We start from the raw sequence: 26,407 nt of genomic DNA on the forward strand, positions 1-26,407 counted from the left end.
CGCTTCCCAACTTTTTAATGCTTTAAATAAATCCAAGCTCAAAATTCGCAGAAGTCTTGACCTCCAGTGTAGAGTGGAATGTAAAATATAGTTAACTTGCTTCCATTATGTATGGATGCATTAAAGATTTGATAACATCCAAGGAAGATTGTGGCTAATGATGATGGAGAGTTTGCAAATGTTACCACAACAAGAAATTGCCTTTTAGCTGTGGCCAAGTGAAGACATCATAAATGAAGGGAACAATGTCAATGTCCATTCTATATCATTGTTTACGATCAGGTTACATGAATTAAGCTTAAATTAATTAGATTTTCAGGTTACATTAAAGATCTCCTTGTCTCAAGATAAATAACAATACACTTTAATGTGTTTTAAGCCTTTGTCGTTGAATAAAAGGGAAATAGTCAAGTTATTTTGACTGCATGTATAAACATGGAACAAAATAATGCTAACACTTTGCTATTCACACAGAATGAAGAACCAGGCTTTGGTGTGGCTTATCTCTTTCCTCTATCTCTGGTATTTCCTTGATGACATTCCTGTCATCTCTTGTCACTTGTCACTGAGACGATGACGTTTGTGGAGCAGACATGCCAGACATTTCTCAGACCCTGTAATTCTCAATTATCTCTCAGGAAGTTGCAGTCTGGTCAGTGTCAGTGAGACACCCGTTTTAAAATAACTTTAAAAATGCGTAAAAGGGGTAAATTACTGGTTGGTAAATGTTTTATCATAATTTCATTTATTTCAGACCAAAATGCTTGAGTGGAATATAATGCATCAGATGATGCTATTTCCAAGGCTACTGAGTGGAAAGGATTCATGAATGAAGTATGAATGAAGCATGAACCTAATGTGGGACCTGGGAGCACAAACTATTTGACCTTTTTTCTTTTTTTTTTAATCATGGAGCAATGGAATATGTCTTCCTACTCACGTGCAGAGAATGGATTGGTCCTCTCGATCTGTGGAGACAAGAAGAGGGAGGAAAGGCGATGAGGGAAAAGAATGTGGAACCTCAGCAGTTTGTCTTTGATTCAGGCTCTGCTGTCACAGGGTTTGAGTGACACCAACATCAGTAACAAACAGTGCTGTACATCTTTAACAGCTTATCAGCAGGTTGTGAATTTAAAGGTCAAAGTTGAGCTTAGTGTGTGCATCGCAGTTTGCCATCTAAAGCTTTCTTTCTTTACAGCCTGAGACTAGTTTTTATTAGAAAAACAAAATTACTTTTCTAAAGATCATCTTCAGATCACTCAAAAACATTTAAATTACCAATTCACACAGAAATCGATCATAAAATAATAAACAGATAAGGTCCATTTCAGCGAGGGGAAATGAAAATACAACACACCCACACACATACACTTACACACAGTCATAAGTGCGTTTATTTCATATGTTAAGTTAATGAATGGCAAGTAAATTATCGTTTATTAGAATTATTTATTATAACGATGCATGTCTCATTGAGTTGAATAGATTTAAGATATGAATAAGTTTAATGACATTTTTAACTGTTTTGATAGACAGGATTTATCAATATAGTGGAACACATATACAACTATAGGCTTGATTAGTAAAATAAATAGAATTTCAAACAGAACATAGCATCAATCAATGGCACCAATCCTCATCATTCTGTGTTGAGCGCACTTTGTGGTCATGTGGCAATAAAATAGATAATCTAGAGGCCCTACAGGGGAAAATAAGTGTGCTGATGTCATGGGAAAACTGTATTTTACTGCCCCCCGCCCTGGAGGTCAGGCCTCCTGTCCAGTCACATGGTTGACTGAGCAGCAAGAAGTCGGAATACTAGATAAAGGTCATCAGACTCATTGTACTGTATATTCAGAGTTAAAACTGTGGCCCTTTCTCCTATCTCAGCCAATCAGAGCAGCACCTGTGTGTCAATTAATCAGGAACAAAAGCAGGGATGTTGTGATTAAGATAATATTGAAATCTATTAAGATTATTTGCCTTTAGAAACAGTTGCATTGCAATTAAGGTAAGATATGATTCAAAATTCAATTAAGTAAATTGTACATGTAATTGTCTCAGTCTCATCTGAAAATCCTTAATTTTTACGACGCCAAGAGGAGATGTGATAAATCATACATATTTATCCCTCAAAAACAAAATGCAGCAGGATTTAATTTGTAAATTTGCCACGGAAGCAGAAATTAGCTCCTCAAAATGTGCTGCAAAGGAACATACATGTGTAATCAGATTAACTGTGCATGTGCATCTACTCCATTTCATTCAAGAGAAGACAGTTTCCTTTATCTCTACTTGATGATTAAGAGTCTGTTTATGGAGGGGGCTGAGCTCTCAGGTCATTAATACTGTAACTGTATTGCCGAGTCTGCATGTTAGATAATTGAAGCAGTTACCAGTGAATGGTGATTGGCAGGCTGTGACATAAGTAGATTGACTGAGGAGAGGGAAGCCATCAATAACCCAGGATGAATTTGCACAGCTGTGCAGTGATCATGCTAATTCTAGTTTTTACATTCACATGTATTCAAAAAACACCTTTTAGTTTTCTTAAGCGTAGTCATATATTTCCTGAGACAAATGGTTGAAAGAAAATAGGATCTTGTAAATGATGAAAATGAATTTAGCTTAATATTGGTAAATATTAGAATTTAGTTGTGATTAGTTCATGAATCAATGGATTCAAACCACTCTAATGCAGAATGAACAACCTGTATTGATTAAATAGACCTGCACTGGGGCAGATCCAGGGGCAGGACCAGGGGGCACTGGCCCCAGGAGAAATCTGGTTTGGCACCCGAAGTGCCCCTGTCTAACTAGTGGTCACCTACTAACCAAATAATATTATAAAATACTTTTTACTTCTTATGCTTTTTTGAACTTGAATAAGGAATAATTTTCAAAATATATGAATTGATGGGTTAGGGTTAGGGTTAGGGTAAATAAGAGATTACCCAAACATGTTACTTTCTGAACCAGGAACTGTGTATGGACATTGTACATATAAATGGCTGCTGAAAACACAAAAGCAGAGTTGGCTGGTTGAGAAACCTGATTATTTTACCATGAGGAGCAGCAGAACCAACTTGTAGAATGCTCATGTTGTAATTTATGACAGTATAAATTCTGCATGGCCAGTATGATAGCTCCCCGATTTACTCTTCACACTTAAGTATTTTAAAGTTCCAGATTACTTCATAATATGCAGAATAACCTCAATGTATATAATGTATAGAACTAATGGCTGAGAAAGCAACCATCTATGTCTATTTTTCTCAAATATTGACTTTTTGCTTTGAAATATCTGATAATTCTTAAAATACAAAAAGTTTAACAATCCAAAAGAGAAAAAACAATCCGGTTTAACTGCTCACAATTCACATAGGCACTTAAGAAAAAAACATTGCTTTAGTGTGGGGGGGGTCCCACCATTACTCGAAGCCAAATGCTGTAAATATTTCAGCTCATTGCGTAAACGTAATGTTCCCGGCTGGACAGTTCTGCTGGAGGTGAAGGTTTCCTGGACTGAACTGCTGACTGTGTTCCTTTGGGGCAAAATGCTGGAAGGTTATTTGATTGACAACACAGCTGGATGGCTCATTAGGAACAACCTGGGTTTCTTGGCTTCGACCAGGCCCTTCCTGCAGTTAAGCATTGTAACAAGGAGGATTGACACACGCATGCAGCCGCACATGCACGTCAAGGCTACTCCGATTTTTCAGGATCTCACCAGCCATGACGTCAACGGCTGCTTTATGCATGACAGCCCCCCCACTAACCCCCACCTCTTTGACTTCAGTACTTTCACGTCCCTATCTGAAGCACACACAAACAGACCACAGCTCAGAAAGCGTGTCTTCTTTATCAGGCTGGCTGCAGACACAGAGGAAAGATATGAGCCCCTCTTTGATGGAACTGTTCAATTCCTTTCACCAAACCTAAGAACCTCTTGTCCAGACTGTGAAATGCTGATTACCAGCAGAGGACTCTGGTCTGTGCAGATGGGAACTTTCCAAACAGGGGCTGTTATTTCCGTAACCTTTCTTGATGGTCATAAGGACTCGTTTGGGGTTTTCGCATGATTGGTAATGCTCTTTCCAGCTTCACATGACTCTATCATGCTTGAGGGTAGTGAAGATTCCTCTATGAAATATAATATTATTGTATTAGCAGCTGAGAAGATTTCATTACTTTTTTAATAGCTGATTTTGATCTTTTGAGGGGCAAAAGCTCAGCTGATAAAAATAATAAGATGTTATCAAGTTCAAATAAGGCATGCTTCGATGTGTTTCAGATTGAAAAAATAAGGATTTGCTAAAGGATTTAAATAGAAAATGTCTGCGTCAACAGCTTTGCAGAGTAGTTGTGAAAAATCTGAGGATGTCTTTCAGCTTTGACACAAACACAGCAGCTCTGCGTGTGGTGTTTCTTCCTCTAAGGAGATGGGAGAGCAGTGAGGGGAAGAGAGGGGGAGAGGGGGAGCTGATCTCAGCTCACAACAGTGAGTTCATTGTGAGTCTGTGGCACGCTGGGCCGGCCTTGTGTCTGCCACCGATGGCTAATGCCTTTATTTAGTAGTGACAATAAAGTACAAACACACACCTCAGACACCTGTCCTTCACGCCCATCGGCTTAATGTTTCGTGGTAATAATGACAAATCAATGAGCATTGTGATGCTGTCTCGTAAACAGGAGGAAATAGATCTTAATCTTTGTGGAGTCTATGGAAAAAATAGGTGTTTTATTGTCACTTCAGTGTTCAAGGCTCTAGTCAACTGTGAAGTGCATGAATTGAATCAAGGACCACATGTCCTGTTCAGCATCATACAGGGTGGCACTGTCATGATTTCCAGATCTAAAGTCACTGCACTGGTTTAAGTCTGCGGTGTATATCAGAAATCTACTACAGTCACATGATGACCATGCATGCACTAGCACATGGTGGATATCTTTGAAAGAATTATGGGATGGGGTTCTAAGCACAACTGGAGGGAGCAGGATAATTGGAATGAACCTAAACAACAACAAAATAAAATATCAATTACTGTTGGTTTTCTGATGATTCTGAATATGTAGTGTCTTTTCGAGCATTAATAAAACTGTATAAGGCAAAACAGGCTTGAGATTGTTTCTTAGTTTAACACCTCAGAGCAGTTACACTTATGACACAGTGCCAAAGGGGCTTCAGAGACCAAAAAGATTTTGGTTACAATGTGTTTTCAGTGGCTCGAACCAATTCTTACTACTGCATAAGAAAACCATGTAAATCTGGACAAAAGGGAGGGGACTTTCCCTTGTCACAGGGGTATCTGTCAGTATAGTTTAGGTCACACTAGAATATGATTTCAAAACTTTCCTCTTAGGACTCTAATGGAAAACAGCTCTGGTGTGGACAGAACTGGGACTGATAGTTTAGCCGAGGACTTACAGATGGAAACAAATGCAGTGGCGATCCAGAGAGTTCGGTTTCTTACATAGAGCATATTTTGGAAGGACAGTAATGAAATCTGATCAGGAGATTAACTGTGTGTGAGCAACACTGACAACAGATTTAGTATTCAAGATATTCATGCGGACTCAAGTGATGTAAATTGTTTAGATAGAACTGGCAGTTTTTAGGCAGTCTGAACTTAATGTCTACATGAACAAAATAAATGATTAAAGTCAGCTTGAGTGTGGCAGCCAAGTAAAGGTGAGTACAGGGAAGAGGCCAGGAAATCACTGAGTGGGAAAGGGAAAATAAGCCATACTGAAGGTTATATATTCAATACACATAAGTATAATAAAAATAATATCATATCATAAAATATGGGTCTGATACACAATCTCCCTTGGAGTAGCTGATATAAAAAAAGACACCAGGTGATGTCTGTACATGGGACTTAAATGAGAAAGGTAACAGCGATATAGCATAATGTATCATCTATAAACTGCAGGTACATAATGTCTGCATTTGGATCATATCTCAATTTAGTGTATAACTCTATACACTGTGACTCTATTGTTTTTAATTTTAATAATTATATTCAAATGATTTAATATGCAGTAAGTATTTAAGTTTTATGTTATAACTCCTTCAGATTCATATTGCTACCTGGTACCATGCACTCAGCCACTATGACTGATTTAGTTAACAGATGATGTATGTTCAAATCGATTGGAAGATTAGTTATGATTTGGCTTGACCATGAGTTTCTTTGACTGACTGCAGCCCTCAACTTGGCAGCTCTGGCAATCAAGCAAGCTTGGTGGGCTTTCTTTAAAGAGACATTTCATTACAAAATGTCAACAAGGTTTATGCTCAACCGTCAACTTGAGTTAATGCTACATGGACGTAAAACACTACCTCGAACGAGTCAAGAATACATATTCAGTCACTGCTCAGATGTGTGAACCACCATGTTTGATCTAACTCATATAATAGGACAGATCTTTTATTTTATTGGAACATTAAATTATGGATTCTTGTTATTAGTTGATTTAATTTAAATTACATGAAATCCTTCTTAAAAGAGCTGGTTGTCCATGTCTGTCTGTCTCTGATAACAGGGATTATCTTGACGCACGCAACGTCTCTATGAGCTACTTAATTCCAGCAACCCAGTGTAGATGTCCTCTTTGGGTAGTCACCGGTCCAATAAGAATCGATTAAAATGAGATAGAAGAATTTTTAGTGTAATTATCGTTATAGGTACAACTTTCAGGAACAGTAAATCTGTACCCAATTCCTAGTTTCTTGTGGTTTCTTTTTTAAATGTGGTGGATTACCTTTTCAAAAGATTAGGATAAATGTCCAGTGTGGTTAATGTGCTCTGGTGTGCCCAGGAAGAGGTTTGCGGTTGAGAGAGCCCCGTATTAAGCCTCAGTTCAAAAAGCTATTATTGCTTGCTATGTACCTGATTGAAGCCAGGTGGGCCAGCGCCTTCTGAGACCGTACGCCATGCCATATAAACATTCCTAAGTTTGTTTTATCACACATTCCTGACAGTATGGCTTACACTGTACAGTTCACTGAGGACTTTGTGGCACATACTTAACATTCTTCAAACAATTAATATCAGGGGTTGACCGATATGGATTTTTCAATGCTGATGTTTAAAGGGTCGGACGACTGATGGTCGATGTATAATGCCAATAATATATTTTCAGTATTTCCCATTATTTACACAGACATCGCCAGTCATAGTTGTCCCTCCACATATTCATTAGGATCAAAAACAATTTTAAACATCTCATAATAACATAAAAGATCTCTAGCTTATTGTTTGGCTTTTCATTGTTGAGATATTTTCAGCCCTATCGTCATCTATCAGTCTATCCTTTTCTCACAAACACAAGTCGGTCATGGATGGACTGGCCGTCAGCAGCACAGGGAGAGGTCCTGCCAGTCATTGGGCCAGTGGAGCATCTAAACATCCATTAAAATTTTACCATACTTGGCAGGGCAGCAGACCTCTGCATTTCAATGGTAATGTCTGATTTAGCTATGCACATTCCTGCAATTTATCAAAAGAAATCTCAATATGCCAGATACATCAATCACAAATTAATTTAATCTTTTATAAGTAGTAGTAATTGTGTCAACAAATGAGTTAAGGAAAACTGCTTATTACTTTAAAGAGATGTTTTGGGGAAGGCCTCACTAAGCCAAGCTGGACTTGACCTATTGCCCCGATTAAACACTCGGGAGAGACTCAAGGAGGAGGTATTTTTCCATATCCACCGAAAACAAAAGACCCCCTCTTTCACAAGCACACCTAGGGACGGGTGCAGTGCTGTTGATGCGTGTCCACTTTTGGAATCCCTCACAACTGCTGACATGATCAGCTCCTTCAACACATGTTTTCAATCAAGCAGCAGCATTTTCTTACTACACATATCCAGATATGATCAAATTAGCTTCTTGTACGTCAGAGAGTTCACGCCAGCAGAGCAGCGAGGGCTATAATATAAAGTATGTGAACCGCTAATCAATGACAGATGTGCACCAAGCTCTAGAAGTCTGTCTACGCACCCAGTCTTTGTTAAGTAACACCTCATTTAACCTTCCAACAGGGCCCTGAATGGCTTCGCAGCAATGTTGCAGTAATTAGCAGTCTGCTGCAAGGTTCAGACACCCTTCAGCCACATGTGTGAGTGGCCCATCTGTACAGATCTATAGGTCGTAAATAAGAAGCAAGAAATTATTTGTCCGAAATGTTCTCTCCCCTGGAGGTCTGAACATGGAGTGTGAAAAGTCTGGTGATAATCAGTGAAAATAAATGAATCATTCTGAGATGGCATTACGGTGACATATCATGATATAAGGTGATAATGTTTTTCAACAGTCAGACAGTTTATACCCTGATAATTATCTTAATATTACTTTTGATTTAAAAATGTGTCACTTAACTGTATATCCTATATGAAATATGTTTGTTAGAAATGGTCATGAGAGTCTCAAGAGACCCATGTGTCATAACTTGTTTTGACCATCTACCACTCCAAAACCAAATCATAACAAATTCTGTGGATGAAAATTACGCATGTTGGTTAATGACTGAGATATGACTAAAGTAATTAGTTGAGTTATTGAAATTGTCAAATTTTTAGGCAATTGACGAATCAATTAATAGATGTACAGTTTCAGTACTATATTAGACTATAGTAGACAATGATGCAGGATTTTGTCTTGATTTTTCAAGCCTTTAATTTGCTGAATGAGCCAAAAAATAAACAATCCTGTAACCCCAAGCATGGACCTATTTATTACTTATGTATTTAGCTTTAAAATGCAACTTCAAATTTCAACCAGTTATAAAAAAAAAACACCAGTGGTGATCTATACAGCTGGATATTTATTTATATTAACCAGGTTGCTGAAATGCTCAAGGCCAGAGCTAAGCAGCAGCTGTCCACCACTAATCTCCAACCTACAAACCTCCTTTTCAACCACCACTCTTAAATCTGATAGGATTGGAGTAGCAGTGCATACAACATGACAGGTCAACCCTCTGCTCTCCGAGACATACTGTATAGTAAGTGGATGCAGAATTTGAAATGCTCGAGGGAAGAGGTCATTGCTTCGTTCCAGATGAAGATGCAAAAAAATGCACAAATATGTGGAAATGAAAACAAAAACTAAATGTTGACCATCCATGATCATCCCTGCAAAAACATGAATAGAGAGTGTGGAGAAATGAGGAGGAGGCGACAACAACAACCTAGCAGGACAAAATGATGAGCTGAATTCTACAACAGCTCCAGCGAGGCTACTACTGACACAATATCAGGACCACGATATTTAGACTTACAAATTTGGAAAGCATGAAACTAAGAATGCTCGGCATAAAAAATTCAGAGTAGTAAAAAGGGAGTAATTATAAACATTTTCAATTAAATGGGGCCAAGGTATCGTCAAGACGACATGTTAACAGTACTGAAATGAAGGAACTCTCCAGATTGTCACCAACCCACTGGTCGGCCCTTGCAAATCACACAAAAGATCTATTGTGGAGTGCAATGGGGTCACCCTCTCTGTTCTCGCTGGTCTGATCCCAGTCAGTCACTGCTCGTAGAGCCTGGAAGTTTGCCAGGATACAAGGATCTCTGAAGAAATCATCTAGTGTTGACCGCCTTCACTGACAAGATTTAATTTTCCAAAATGAATTTATATGAAAACCAGGGCAGAATGGACCTCACAGACAACAGCAACGTCTAGCAGTTAATTGGTAACTTCAAAAGATTTAACCCAAAAATGTAACTGGGAAAGATCTGTCAAAACTTCAGAGCAGTGAAACCAGTCATATTTGTTGATACAGGGGCTTGAAAATAACAAAAATTATTTGTTTGTTTGTGGCCTGAACTGAAAAAACACTCAAACAGTGAATTGTAGCTGTACTTTCATTGAATCATCATTCAAGATAACTCACCAAATGCTTTTAAGTGAAATAATACCAACATGTAGTGCTTTTCTCAACATAGTTTAGGGTGATGCTCCGTGCATTTCTAAATATCCAGAAATTAAGACAAAATATCCAAGACAGAAATGCTGCCATTATAAAACAATGTCATAATTTGGAGCGCTAGTCTGCACAGAAGTGATTGGAGGTTTGAGACGCAGTACTGAGGTTCCTAGTTAGAACTTCCAACTATATATGCACTTGACCAAACCAAACCAAACTCACTGGAAAAATCCATACATGGACATACAACTTTTTAATAAGAACCTGAATTGTTATAAATCATCTTTGAGAAGAATGCTCAACATGCATTTGGACTTAATTAAACAGGGTCAGGGTATCGGCAGAAATGGCAGAAATATATTTTCTATGTTAAACGTCTTCTAATGTTTATAGATTCCAAGGCAATGTCCTGCACAAATAATAGCACAGCAAAGAAAGCAGACACGGTAGCACAGATAATCCCAGATTAAAACAATCAGCTCTTAATAGTATGTAGCCCAAGTCAGAAGGAGATAGAGACACACAATTAACGTCTCCTCATGTGACGATGAGATATTCATTGGTTTTACAATTTACACAACACAGACACACAGAAAACCCTTCAAAAAGTGATAATCCCATCATGTGTAATCTGAACATATGGTGAGTTGAAGCAACCTTTCAAAGTAGGATCAGCAGGCCGAGTCTAATAATGACAATTAAACACCAACAATAGGCTTCAATCTAACAGAAAACATTTGAAACCAATACACTGACAATCAATGACATTTCAATATCAGGTTGAGTGCTAATTCCTGTTATTGTTGTGGACTGACGTAACCAGGGCTTACCTTGAAGCATGCATCTGTATGCAGACTCTGAGATAGCGTAGATGTGTGGGGGCATTTCATGCCTCTTTTTGCCCCTGTACATCTCAATGATATTCTCCGAGTAGATAGGCAGGTTTTTGTAGGGATTTATGACGACACAGAAGAGACCGGAGTATGTCTGTGAAAGAAAAGAAATTATGGTTTACAGTGTTTTATAATTTATATGCATTGATTACAGTAAATGGACAATGACTAAGCACAAAAAAGACTCAGATGCTTTAAGTGGACTGTCATAGAAACAGTGCACTTTGCTGGGTGCAGATATTACTACCTATAAAGATAAAATACGGGTTCATTGCTGCTATTACAACTGTTGCTGTTGTTAGCATGGTGAACAAAATATCAACTCGTGCTTTGTTTTTCTCCTCACTTGTTTATGGGTCATACCAGAAAGCGTCACAGGACAACTGGCTCACTGCTAAGCGTCCTGCAGTCTTTAAGATTCTTACTCCACTCACATACAGTATCTCAACATTACACTGGTTTAAATTTAGCCAGACATCCTTTGACTGACAGCTGAAAGCAACATGAAGGGCTGGACATTTTCATTCACAACAGTATATTAGTGTCTCAGCTTGTAGACAGAGAGTGGAGGACGGGGTTAATCCCTGACATGTCTGCTGCTTCTGGTGCACTCCACAAACTGAGGGGTTACACAGTAAACAGCAGATGCTGTCGGATTAAGGCTCACATATCAATGGCTGAGATCAAAAGTCTTTATTTTTTCAACTGCCAAAACTTTTGGATACGTCACAGCTCTCTCGCCAGTCTTTATCATGCTTATAATTAAGATAAATAAAAGTCTATAGGATTTTATCTTTCTCTTTGTTTCTCCCTTGAGTGACAAGTCCGGCCTGACATGTTACTGCACATATCCTCTTCTCTGTGGTGTGGTCCCAACTTTCTACAGCTCTTTCCCTCTTTTCACTGACTCCCTTACTCTTTAGGCTGGGCTGCAAAGCCACATTCTTTTAATTATGTTGTCTGTGGTTGGCCAGTGGACTGCCGGGGGCCCGGGGCCTGCAAACACAGTTGTTGAACAGGAACAATGGTGACATGACCAAAGCATGCTATGGGAGCAGAGTGGATTGTGTGTGTTTGTGTGCGAGTGAGTGAGTGACATCTAAAAATAGATCTGTCACCTGTCTGAAGGTTCGCACTAGACATTCACGGTTACTGCTATGTTGGACTGAACAATCTCAATACTATCACTTAATGTCTATGCAACCAAAACATCACAGACGTTTGGAAAATATTCAAGTAAAACAGAAAAAACATTTACTATGGTAGGACAAAAACAAGCAAAAGAATAATTTTGAAAACTGTAGTATATATATAGCTTAATATCAAAATAATTATTGTGATATCAACTCCCAAAATGACTCTTTACAAATTCTGATTAAAGCCAAAACCCACTTTAGAATGAGCACTGTTTGATTTTAAGATACTGGAAGGGGTTGGCATTATAACTGTGAGAAATGTATGTATATGTGAGAAATGTATGTATATGTAAGATTGACACAGATAGGCTGTAACTGGTGGAGGGTGTGTGGTGCTGAAGCTCATGTGTGGAAGGTGGAGGGGAGATCACCAGATGGCCATCACACCCCCTCTCAACCTCTTCCATGTGCACAGATGCTTTAGACACAACTCTGTGCAGCTAGAACAGAGATGTGTTACCCTGGGAACTCCAGTCACTCTTTACATTGCTTTACATTGCTGACTTATACTGACTTTACTATGACCGATACTCACTATTGCTAACTGGCATTGACTGTAAACATCAACTTCAGTTTGTAGGATGTACAGTCCGGCCGCTTCTATAATAACCCTGCCCCAGGCCCCCTACAGTGGGCACAGTGCCAGGCAGACAGATCAGTGCTCCTGCCACAGCATGGGCCAGAGGCACTGGGGGAGAGGGATGACTCAGCTGGCTGTCCTTGACGGTGGACCCCAGAAGGTATTTGGGGGGATTAGTGGTACTCTGAGGGCAAAGGGGCTGGACGCCTGAAAAACCAGGCATAACAAGGTACCAGCCAGGGAGCCTTTTGTGGTTCATTCCTTTGTCAAAATCCAGAGTTTGCACAACGAAAAGTCTGGTCAGTCAACATCATCTAAAAGCTGAGATACATATGACTATTAGCTGTTAGATAGATTTGAGGCGGTAAAAGCCCTGAGCCCATTACAACCCCTTAGCAACGGGGCCTCTCTCAATGGGAATAGAGGGGAACATTTTCAGGGATCTCTGAATCAATGCCCTCCATTCTGACACAACTGGGCTACGTGGGCTTTACAACGCCTTTTCAAACCCTGAAAACCGTGCAAGTATCTTTATTGATTTCCCAAGCAAATAAAGACATGCCTTTGCAAAAATCTACAAAAAATTTAAGTAATTTCCAATCATGTGCAGAAGGACCATTGAAGATTCTCACAGCTCTATATTTACTTTAAATCTTGAGCTGCATATTAATATCCCTGAACATCATGTGATTTAAATGACAAATCTGTCATCGTTGCTGGGGAGGTGCAGCATCACAGCACACACACAAATTACTTGAATGAATTATTGCCGATAAATCATGACGCTTCTTGCCATGCCTCCATCAATTATAACTCTACTAGTGTGTGCACAGGGGAGTGTGAGGTTGCAAAGAAATTGGGACGTGTGAATCCCTCTCAACTGTCAAGAAAGAGAGGATATTGATTTGTAATGACTATTAGTAATTAGTTCTACAAGAGATGTTCTGATGGCTGCATAGGAAATGCCTCAGTATAGGCAAATGCGCAGGTTTCAGAAACGGTATATGAAAGGGAATATGTATTGGGGCGTCTCTAATTTCTACTGATGAAACCTTGCAGCAGCATGAATCCTGATCTACATGCGAATAGTTACCAGTGACATAACCATGTGAAGATAAGAAACTTATCACATTATCTAAATATGGACAAGAAATATAAACCTGGCACACGCTTGATCTTTTAAATTCAGAGAGAATAGATCTAGTCCATGTTTCTCTCATGAATAGACGGAAAGACTGATGCTGCAGTAGGAGGTAGGCTTAATGACCACAAGGCGCTCAGCCTGGAGCAGCCACTCATCCTGCTGTCTACCCTCTGAACAACCATTGCAACAAAGGATGTGCATATAGTGACCTACGTTCAATAATACATCATGGTGACATCATTACTACATCTAGTGCTGCTTTCTATTCAGCTACTGGGCTGAACCATCTTTCATCATCCACGCTAATCGGAAAAGCCATGCATGATAAAGGACTGTATTCCATTAAATACTTTTTTCAAGCTCAAAACCGTTCTCATCCCTCCCAATCCATAAATGTGGTTATTTTCTATCTTCTAATGCATATAAGTTATGTTCTAATGTAATTAGTTTTCAAGCATTATCACATTTCCATCCGCTGCTCTCTGAGTGGATGGAAGTCATGAAGCAGGTTATGTCAGGGCTCTGCTACTTTGCTCTGACTTAAAAGGTCATGTAATCTTTAAAAACAGAACAGGAAAACATGCAGAGCCAGGAATGCATTGCAGCTGAACAACAGAGTTTATCATGCATGAAAATTCAAATCTCTTAAAAATCCTGGTTCAATACCTTCAAACTTAGATCCTTTGAGTAAGAATAAAAAACATATTAGTGAGCAGGCAAACTGGGCCAGAATAAAAAATAAAATTTGACCCAGCAGAATAGAAAAAACATTCAAATGCTGACATGGATTAGCTGTAATTAAACATAAACACATGAAAGACATTTCCAAGAACAAAACTGAAAAACATTTCAGTTATTTGAGTGTACAGCTGTTGCTTATCAGCAAACACAAAGAGCTCTTTTAAGGCGGTTTGGTTCCAATGTGACTCAGCACTGGGCTGCCTGAGCTAAGAGATGGGGTTGGGGTAATTTATTTCTCTACTACTCCCAAAAATATACACAGATGTTCTTCTTCTTCCAGCAGTATATTGAATTAAGAAAAATAAAAGGATAATTGATAATACCTCTGTTGTAGCTCATGTTGCAAAAAGGCGCGAGGGGACAAATTGTACCCCAAGTGAGAAACTGGAACAGATTTGTAACCTTTCTCAACATGTCTACAAAGAGATAAGCTGTGAGATAAACAATGAGTTAAGTCAAAGAAACTCCCTTAGAAAACTCGTTCAAGGTCAGCGTTGTGTTCACAACTTCTGCTCTCAGGAGATACATGCAAACCAATTGCTTCTCTGGCAGGGAGCCCTGAGTAGACAGTTAACCACGTGGCGGAGCTCACACTGCTACACCTGGTCTGCTCCTAACATCCCCCACACCGAGCTGACGTCAACAGGGTAAGCCTTTGATTAACAAAACAACCGCTTATAATGTCATTAATTATTTTTTCACAAACGCGAGAGGAAAACACTAAATTATTAACATTTAACTATGTTTTAGTTCGGTTGCTAATTACAATCTTAGCAACCGAACACACAGTGAAAATGTACCTCTGATTTCTGGTTCTATTGTGTTTGCTTTTGTTGAATGTTTATGAATCTGGTAGATAAATTCTTACATACTGATGATGTATTATTTCTTATTGAGGTTTCTTCCCTTTTTAATGCTGGAATTAATATTTGTATGATATTTGTGCAAAAAATCACAAATAATCATAATTTAAACTAAAAAGTGGCACCATCTACATTAGTCAAGCAACAAAAACCTAACTGCACCCATATTAAAAAAATATATTCGCTTTGCTTACTCAAACTGCTGATGAATAATATCTGGAGTTTCAATATTTTAATATCTTTCAACATGTATATAATCGAGTTACATGACTGGATAAGCAAATATTAATCCGCCTCAAATTCGGCCAAGTAAAATACAGTTGAGCCAAGTTCACGTCTGTCTTTGTGACTGGGCCTCTGAGTGTGAACCCCTCGGCCCCTGTCTCCTCCCTGGCTCTCAAGTGTCCCACAAGCTCTGTGTCTGGACTATTCCAGGAATGCATGTCACTAAGTGAGGCATAATCACAGGAGATATCTGCAGCTTATAACGGCTTGTTCATCAAAGAACATTTGTTTCTGAGCCTCTTCGGGGGCACAAGTGTGAGATGTTATGGATATGATATGTAGAGATCTTGTTCAGAATGGATACGATGGGTTAAATAAGCATGCCACGTATGCCTGGAATCAGTCTTTGCTGCTGACCACACACCATTCAGCTCTCACCTATTACTGGGGCGGTGTTATTGTAAAAAGTTATTGACTTCATTATAATACTTGATCTCTATGTTTGTCAAAAACAATTTAATGGCAAAGCTTTCAGTAATTCTAATGCTGACAGACTAGTGATACATCACTCGAATTAAATTATCATTTACAGACAGTTTCTAGAATGTGACAGAAGATGATTACAATTCTTTAGAATTAATTGCATTTCTTATGAACTACTCACGTAAATGAGGCCAGAATAGTAGCGGTCTTTGAGGTTGTGAAGCACAGATGCCTCGTTCAGGCACGTGAGCTCGGCCATGTCCTCCACTTTGCTGAACTTTGGTGGGTTCATCTTCTGGATGTCATCCTTGTTGACCACTGCCTTCTTCCCATTCTCGGCCAATTCCACCACCACCTCATCCCCACGCTCCTCGCGAATGCTGGCCCCCTCGAAACCGTGACGCTCTGACGGGATCCATACTAGCCTCTTGGCTGTCCAGTCGGCCTGAGCAGCCGGGTTGTAGACCACGGCGCGGTCCACGAAGAGGTACCGCTCCGGGTCCTCCTGCCCACTCCTCTGTGACATCGCTGCTGGGAACCAGAGGCAAAACACACTTGGCCACCTGTAGTTAGGAGAGAAAAAATTAAATATATTTAAAATTCATGCAGCTGACTAATGTAATACAGTTCACCCTGTAGGGAAAAGATGAAGTCGTCTGTTTGACTGACTGTTGTGCTAAAGCGGGTTTGAAACCAATTGTATCAAACAGTACAAATGGAGTATCTCCAACAACCCCAGACTCGGATGTATTAGCGAGAGGCTTTTGCCCACAGCACACTATATGGCAAAGATTTGTGATTATGGAAGGAGATTATTGCGAAATACATGTGCAAAGATGTGCCCTCAATTTACATGGTCAAGGTTCAGGGTATTTGCCAGTGACAGAATCAACCCAAGGTGCAAAATACCAAGCCGAAATTAAAAGTAAAACTAAATGTGCCTTTCATTGTGGCCATTTCATAGAAACTATTTATTTACTTATTTACAGGAAAAGTATGATAATTGGATATGAAGGGACCTATATCAAGAAACATCACAGAGCCCTAAACGACGTTATAACTAAATCTCTGATGGGTAAGGTGTTGGGTGGTAGGAGAATAATTTACACTTTGAGTAAGATTATTGATTTAAAAAAGCTGTGACCAATAGAGCTGAAAGTTGAAGCCGGAAGTTAAGTGCTAACATGATGATGCAGCTACTCTAATGGCTGTTTAATGCTCGAGAATGCATTTTGGTCTCAATAGCTAATGCCATTGCTTCCATGTTTGACAAGCAATTATAATTGTATCAATGAGGAAATATTATTGTTAGGGCATGTCTGATTGACTGATGGTTGGCTCTGTTTATTACAGTCGGCTGCGGCTGCTGCTTCAAGAGAAAAAGTGAATTTTGTTTATTCTGTCTCATGGTTGTGTTTATTTGCTGCCTGTGTTTGGTCCACACTAGTGACACACCAGATGTAGGCTGCAGGTACAAGCCTGGTGCCTATTTCTGGCAGCACTCTCCTCCCCTTCCACTTCCAAGCAGCTACAGTTTCCTGTAGTGCAGCCTCAGAGCTAGAAGCGTACAAGCTATGAATGGCAGGTCAAGACTAAGATTTAGATTGTGCAATATATACATATTTTTACTGTTTTAGTCATGTTTTCTCTGCAGGGAAGTAGCCATTTCAATGACAGTGCTCGTCTCCTTCCCACCTGCAAATGTTCCAACTAAACAAGTCCCCCCTGACAACACTACGTTGCTACAGCACTGTCACTGCATCCAGGGCTTAGTGCTGACCAAGATGAATGTGTTTGCCTTTAAGAAATAAAAACTCAGACAAGCCACTTTATACACAGGGTTTCTGAGATGGCAGACAATTTAAAATCCCCAGACACAGTGTTTTAGGGGCACCACCGTTGCACCCTAGGCTCAGTGCTGCCCAAGACAATTCGAATTGCTCCAAAAATGATAACAAACCACAGCATTTCCTACTTTTGGTTAAAAAAAAGAATGTGAGCAAACCTATCTCAGTAGATATATATGCACGAAAGGCCCACACAGACTGGTGTGCAAGTGTCAGGCCTTTACACCCCCATCCCTGTGCATATCCAGCCCACATACAATAACATCACCATCTGTGCCTCTGCAAAAACCCTGACTATGTTGCGTAATAAAAATGAGGGAGGAATCTGCTTCATAAACAACAATGTATTTACCATGACACATAACTTTGGGCTTAGCTACCAAATGATGTGATTAAAGCTGCAATAACTATCAATACCTAATTGACAGAACATGTTTTCTTCTCTAACAGTCAACTTTCACTAATGTGAGTTGAATGAATGATTTTACACATTTAAAATATCAGGAATTATCTACACACATATGCAATAATTGACAGAATATTAACGACTGTGATCATTGAAACATTTATTGGGTATTTTTTCCACCAAAGTCCTGCTTAAAAATGCCTTATTATTAAGAAGGGTAATGAAAATCACTGCTGCAGTTGAAGATGTGTTCTTGGGTTTAAGGAACCAGTAGGTGGCATTTTCCAGTATTTTCTTGCATGTTAGAGACAATTAATCTCAATTAACTTATGGAAAGTTAACATTCAACAGATTCTACTTTTCTCCAGAACTACTGGTAGCACAAGATGAATGGCGAATGCATACATGTTTGCGGAGGACGCAATGACGCCATCAATAATAAAAGACAAACGGATCTGGACGCAGACACAATGGGATAACTTTGTGAAACTTGGCACTTGATGCCCTCAACAGCTGATGCACAGGCACGTTTGACAGAGAGCGCCACTCCAGCCTCCTCACCACCATTCATACATGGTTATTATTAGTTAACAACAACCGCAGCTGATTATTGTTCACATATATTTCACCTACAACCGGGTCCCGTGCTTAAATCAGGCGCGGGTGAGACGTGAATCTGGGTCAGGTCACGGGATGGGGGAATCAGTGTGGCTGCCGTGTCACCGCATCCCCTCACTCGGAGCCGGGAAACACACATTCTCCAGCCTTCATTCGACCGCAGACCAATGCGTGTATAAGCCACACCACACCCCCAGTCGGGATGATAACATTAGGTGTAACAAAAAGCCAGTCGTGGACTGATAAACCCCGGGCCAGGCCAAAAAGCCGCAGCGGCTACGCTAGCTAGCCTTAGCTCAAAGTTGGCGTGCTGTGCTTTCTCATCCCACCCGCTCGAAAGCGATGCCCGCAGGGGGCCAGCGGAGCAACACACCGGAGGTCCACACCGGGGCTTAGGTTATTCTGAACCATCACAGTTTGAGAAATATAATCAAAGGGGTCTGGTTCTGATGGGAGTTCCCCAGTCTCCTCAGCCCCATCATGGGTGTGGGTGGATCAGAGGCGCCTGGGTGGGGATAACGGCAGGCGGACAATGACCACACCGTCTCACAGCAGCCGCCTCCACGTTCAACTTCAAAAACACCGCGACACAAACATCAACACAGCGTCTATCACAGCGCGGCTAATGGGAGCGGGGCAGGGGTCCCGCGTCGCCGGCTAACACTAGCAGAAGCAGACGGTCCTCCATCATTGTAAAGTCACGGCACAATAATCCGCTAGCCGACGTTAACGGTCACTGCTGCTAACCACCACACTCTGACCGGAGTGACGGCCCGGGCCTTCCCGCTGCACTCACCGCACACAGGGGGAGAAGAAGCCGTGTCCCGGGGGTGAACAGTGTCCAGAAGGTGAAGGTAGCAGAGTCAGTGGGTCCGCTCTCTCATCAGTGGTACTCCCCCACCATCACACTCTCAACCGAACTCCTGCCGGTCACACACGGAGCTGCGCCGCACCGCCGCACTCTCCCCGCTCTCTGGATGGGATTGTGCACGCCCACACGCCAAATCTAAACTGCTATTGGCTGTGGAGGGTGACGCCTCGTCGTGATTGGTCGAACAACTATTTCCATCCCTAAACTTCAGCAAGATACCGACCGACACTTGCAGTCGCTGTATGGAGATGCTGTATGGAGCTGCTGCTGCTGCTGCTGCTGCTGCTGCTGCTGCTGCTGCTGCTGCTGCATGGAGCTAGTTTCACCAGGAAGCTTTATATGTATAACGCTATTTCTATTCATCGATTCCATATAGACACATGTGGTTTTAGAAATCAATTAAACGAGTTACACTATCCACATAAATTACTTTACTGTCATCCGTCAATCAAATGGTATGTGTATAGCCCATATTCAAAAATTACAATTAGTCAACATCTTCTGTCCTTAATCTCAATAAGAGTAAAGAAAAACTACCAAAAAAACAACAAAGAAACCTCAGAGAGAGCCGCATGTGAGGGATCCCTCTCTGACGACAAACAGAAGCCAACTGAGAACATCAGCAAATTAACAGTATTAACAACATTGATTAGAAGAAATCATCTTTTTTGCCATATTGCATATTTTTCATTTGAATAATATAGAAATAGAAAAGCAAGCCTTTATTATATTGTTCAACAAAAGCATACAATGACATTGGGAGGGCTACAGCTGAACAGTGCAAAGAGAAACGGACAAAACTATACAAAAGAATATTGCACTCAAGAGTATAGGCAGTGCAATTCAAAATATGTTGTAATGATTGCAATATGTTATATCGTTCTGTATTTAAAAACTGTCTATTTTACACAGCATTCGTCTTTTTCTTTTACAGTCAAAATATATACGAATAAGAATTATGTGACTCTGAAAATAAAGCAAGAGATCAGCAGATACAGGAGCATAAGTTTAATTTAACGAGCTGAGTATCAGGAATCTAACATATATCCTTCCAATATAAAAATACTATTGTCATCGTTACAACTGTGTCCTTCCTGTTTATGTTTTCCCTTGGAACAAGCAAAATATTTTGCTGTGCATAAATGGTGCCCTCTGTTGGGTAAAGACAGACATGACTAGTGACAACATGCAGGCCAGCAAAATAATAATTCACTGATAATGTTACTCTAAAGTTGTATTTTTATTTTGTTGTGTATGTACAGGTCATCCATATGTATAACTCTACACACAAAGCAATTTGCAAATTGTTAAAAAGCTGTGATTACTTTGACAGACAAACACTGATTACAGTACATCCACTCATCACTGCTTCGTTCCTCTCCTCAGGTTTGACATTTGTATCAATGTTATGTTGAAGTTTCGAGTGTATACATTATCTATTTTCATTCTTAGTGTGAAAAGTCTAGGATAGTTGATTTGATTTGAATTGTTGAAGGGAAATTTTGTTGTTGTTGGTATTGAAGAGTGATTTGCTAAACAGCCTAGGGACCCCAAAAGGGAGGGTTATATTGGGGTTAGTTTGATCTCTGAATGAACAATGTTGTATAACTTGTTGACTTTCTCTTTAATATCTTACTAAACATTCATCGATGTCCAAGCCAAAAGAACATGTCTAATTATACACACGATCTCCCGGAAACACACACACAGACAGAATTTCGAGAGAAAACTCCCCGTAAGGACAAACATGCACACCCACACCCACGCCATCATTGATAACTAGAGGTGTTTGTCCAGGTTTATAAATATGGATAAGGATGTTGTAATAAACCAGATTCCCCTTGCACTGAGATTCTGCCTCTGGGTGTTCTTCACAAAGAAAAAGACTACAACGGTTTTTCATTATGGTTGGGTTACACATTCAATGCAGGACTCTTATTTACTCAGGTTTAATTATGTCCTTGAAAACATAACATATTCACTCTGGAATATTCCTAACCCTTTTTAAGTATTTTCAAATGAACAAGTAATTTAAAAGGAGCTAACGTCTAAAATTATAATTCTAACTGGTCACCAGATGGACCCAGAGTCCCACTGATCATGAATTGCACTACAGAAGAAAGTACAGAGTTCAGATCCTTTACTTCGGTAAAATTATTAATAGAACACAGCAGACACTAGAGGGCAGCAACAGTAAAGCTTTGCCAACCTTCAGCTTGACAAAGATTCAGCTAAGGTTAGAATTCACACTTACAGCATGATGATATACTGTTGTGTATGTTGAACAGTAAATATTTATCTCATATTGTTCATGACAGACGCATACGTGTCATGTAATTGTTGAATTCTTTTTTTAACCCCATATATCCTCTTTTTCAGTGTGCATTAACTTCATATGAGCACCAGTCATGCACTGTCACACAGATTCATCAGTCACAACTAGTAGCCTGAGCATATTTCTATCTAGATTTCAGGTCGCATACTGAGCACTGACACAGCTCGAGTGACAGATGCACAATGTCTGAGTGAGTTATTTCATCTTGCCTTGACGAGTGACAGAGTGACACCCTGTGTGGCGCAGAAATGTGCCATTTTGCGAAATGCTGTGACAGCTCCATCCCTCAATTGTTGGCTTCTCCAGTCGCCTCTGTGGCATAATAGACCTGTCATCAGCACCGTCCTCCACAATCCCTCTCTTGCTATTGTCTAGACAGCAGTTTATCAAACATCTCTCTCTTTTTCTCTTTTTTTTTGGAAACACAGATAAGGAATGTCAAATGTGGCGTTTTCAATACCACTATGACAGATTAGATAGAGATAAATGTTTGACCTCCTTGGGCACTATTCTTTCTGCACAGGTATAGATTGATGTTCTGTGTTGGTAAATCTCCATCTCATTGGGGTAATACTGTCAATCAAGGTTAAACATATATATATTTTCATCATTGAGTTGAAATTGATTTTACAGGTTTCAATACAGTTCGTCTTACCTGAAATATTGATGTAATTTCCCCTGATATTATTTGTTATTCTGTCCTGATTTTGGAACAAAACTTTTCTACTATGACTTCTACAGCAGTTACCACTGAGTTTGCGCATTTTAGCTGTCTGATGAGAGTTTATATTGCTATTTGGGGTTATTTCATGAATTGATTATTTTGCTTTATTTAAACATTCCTGTCAGTATGGAGCAGGTTATGCTACATTGTCTAAAGAAAACACAAGTTAATTGAAAAAACTAAATACAACAAACCTCAATATTGTTTCAACATTTACACATTACAGAACTTTCTGTCTGTGGAGAGAAATGTCTAGGCAACTTCATGCTGCCTCTCATTTTAAATTAACGGTTTAGAATTTGATCTTTTGCAGCCACTGTATGTTTTTCTATTCTTAGATTATGGGGTAAATTGAAGTTTAAAAATATGAAGACATGCTGCGTTTATGTATCAGCCAGTGCACTGACGGTAACAACATTTTTATCTGTTTTCCTCTCCTGCCTCAGGTCACTCTCAGCATGCGACTTAACCTGCGTGCTGTCGGCTACAATGTCCACAGAGAGTTTGTGGCGAAACAGAACCTCCTCATTGTGTCTGACCGTGTCACTGTGTCTCAAACCAGGAGCCTGTGTGTCTCTTATCGGAGCTTTTGCCCTCTGGTCATGGCACCAGGTTAGATGTAATACCAAGTATTTAGTGGTATATCGATTTAGTGATATAGCATGGGTATACATTTATATTTAGCAAAAAAGAACAGAAAATACAATATTGGTAAATCATTTCTCTGTTATTTTTTCCAGCAGTTGCTAGTTTGAGTTTCGGTCTGTTTTGGACTGTGCATAATTATTATTCACATTGTGTGCCATTTGATGGGTAAAGTAATTGTTGTGCTACGTAATTAATGTCTTAATAATCACAGCAATCATTTTAAATTATAGATTACAGCCCTAACCAGACGGGCTCTTGGAGTCCGAATACCTCAGTCAGGGCTGATTGGCCACTTCATCACCATGTTGCATATACATGTATTGAGATCAGCTACCTAAACCATTTAGGGGAGAGCGGGGTAATGTGGGACATCGGGTTATGTGAGACACATCTAGGGTATCTAGGCAACGGAACACATTTGTGGTCATTTGACCATAATGTTTTCAAGCCCCTCCGATTCCCCCCTTGCCATGAAGGAGAAGTTGGTGCTGGTGCTGTGGTAAGTATGTTTTTTCACAAAAATGCTTTGAACTTAATCAACTGTTGTGTCAAAGCAAATTGAATCAGGTAGAAAAACTTATATCATACATGTTGGTGAACATCCAACATATAAAACCATGTGATAGATGCTAGCTGGAGATTAGCCTGAATTGCTAAGAGATGTTTTTTCTAAAACGGTGGCTGTGGGGTAAAGGGAGACACTGTTAAGTTTAGTCTTAAACATATTTTAGTGTTTTGTTACATTACATAAGTTTTATTTTTAATGTCATAGACATTGTAGAAAAGCCATCATGCCAAGAAACTATACACCAGGAAGACAACCTGGGGCCAAACACCCCTCGCAGAGATGGAGAGTGCAGCCGCTAAGGTCATGCAAGGAAAGAAGTCCTTAAGAAAAGCTGGAAGGGATAGAAATATTGATAAGACAACCCTCAAAAGATTCATAAAGAAAAAAGAGAAAGGGGAAGTAAAATCAGTAGCCTGGGGTGCAGTAGCTGAGGTAAAGAGAATGTTCACAGATGAGATGGAGGAGGAGCTTGCTAAACACTTGAAACAACTAGCTGACCAGTTCCATGGCCTTGCTCCAGTTAAGTGCCGTGAACTGGCATTTGAATACGCAGAGAAAAACAATATCACTATCCCTGCCAATTGGACAGAGAAACAATGTGCAGGTAAGCTAGGGTGTGCAAGAGATCACATGAATCACAATAATCCTAAATGTGCTTAATTTACCAATCCCTATGATTCTGTTACTAGTCCGATATTAGTTTTGGAATGTGTGGTTGTCAATCTAGCTGTCAGGATTTTAACTATTACAACATGTGTTGTTATGGTAGTTTAAAAGTGGAAAAAGTAAGTCGATCGCTTTACCCCCTTGATTTCTCGGGTCTGTCTCACTTTACCCCGTAGCTGGAGTAAATTGAGACACAAGACCACTTTTTTAAAAACAATCATATTTTTCAAGACATTCTGATAATTTCCATTGCTAAAAAAACCATCCTGAATTAATGGGAAATGTGTAAATTTGACTGATATATGATTTTAGCTCGCCTAGAGGGGAGCTAATGTAAAAAATGTCCCACATTACCCCGCTCTCCCATACACAGGAATGTTCTGCAAACTGCTAACATCTGCAACAAATTGCACCTGTTGAGGATCATTCAGCTACATGACGAATCTGCATATTCACATGCAGAGTCTGTTCGTAGAGATTAGTTCATAGATGTCAGCATGCTATATATGTCTGATTTTTGATGAAGATCTCTTTATTATCATATTATATTATTTCTTGTAAAAATCCACAAAAGTGTTGCGAAACACCATATCTCGCAGTATTAAAGAAAGTATAAAAAAAGATTCTTGGATCCTACCCCTTAAGTGAATTTGCTCCAAAAGTCAATGAGTTCATCCTTAGGTCATACACCACCATTCCTCAAAGTTACAATGAAATCTGTTCGTCTTTTGCATAATCCTCCAAACAGAAAGATAAACAACAAGGAAATCATAGTTGTGAAGGATATAAACTGTGAATATAAAAAAACAAAACAGATATGAATTATATGACATCTTGCAATCTATCATTTTGTGTTACGCTCCCCAGTTGTATATTCAGTTGTGTCAGAAGCTCCATATATGGTAACTTTAAACACATTATAAGTCATTCAAGGTGATGTTTTTACAGCTTATTTATTAGTACGTCTGCGTTGTTTTGAGACAGAAGTGACAAACTGAGCTGCAAGTGTTTCTGTCTTACCACAACAGAGAGGGACATTTGTCATGATCTGTCATGCTCTGGAATCATTTATTCAAAACTTTGATGATATTGTTTATTACATTCTCGATGAAAACCATGAGAGGCGGGCAGAGATCCAGTATGTTCTTGAAGTTAGAGAGAAGTCTGAATGTTATGACTTTTGGGCGACAGGGTTTATTATTTCATGCTGCATGAACAAGTTTCTCCTACATCAGTTCTGGTTCAGGGCTCGTGGAGTAGGTTAGACACGGGCCAAGGAGCCAGAAAAGATGAGATATGAAATGACAATTTTCAGTATCAGTACCAGTGGTTATTACATCTCTCAGACGGGGAGGGCCAGCCAACTTCCTCATTTAGAAAAATGTGCGGTGTGTGTGTTGTAATTATCAGCGGTGTTGAACCTGAGGACAGGGTGGTAAATGAAATGGAGGGGCCTCAGAGTGAAGGCAGCAGAGTGTCGATAGTTGAAATCGCCCTGAATTTAAAACTGAGAGGGAAACTGATGCAACAATCTTCTTTTTACTAGTCATAGGACGGCTGGTTCAGTTTCTTTACAAAAGTCCACGCTCACAGTTGTTATTACTTAAATCACAATAACACATCATATGAGATTACAACAATTAACTCCTTTAATT

The 26,407-nt window shown here is 39.7% G+C and overlaps 1 protein-coding gene across 1 annotated transcript in view; it reads right to left on the reverse strand.

Annotated features, from left to right (window-relative positions):
• Nucleotides 1–19,874, reverse strand: part of LOC128436675 (myosin-10) — an 80,725-nt gene extending 60,851 nt beyond the window's left edge. Inside the window, exons 1-4 of the mRNA XM_053418481.1 lie at nucleotides 19,737–19,874; nucleotides 16,251–16,632; nucleotides 10,775–10,931; nucleotides 941–968 (exon numbers count right to left, since the gene is read on the reverse strand). Of these exons, the coding sequence (XP_053274456.1) occupies nucleotides 941–968; nucleotides 10,775–10,931; nucleotides 16,251–16,595 (530 nt within the window). The 5' untranslated portion in view covers nucleotides 16,596–16,632; nucleotides 19,737–19,874. The remainder of the gene's footprint in view (nucleotides 1–940; nucleotides 969–10,774; nucleotides 10,932–16,250; nucleotides 16,633–19,736) is intronic.
• Nucleotides 19,875–26,407: the final 6,533 nt, after the last annotated feature.

The sequence above is a fragment of the Pleuronectes platessa genome, chromosome 3 (genome assembly GCF_947347685.1).
Source record: "Pleuronectes platessa chromosome 3, fPlePla1.1, whole genome shotgun sequence".
Classification (NCBI taxonomy): domain Eukaryota; kingdom Metazoa; phylum Chordata; class Actinopteri; order Pleuronectiformes; family Pleuronectidae; genus Pleuronectes; species Pleuronectes platessa.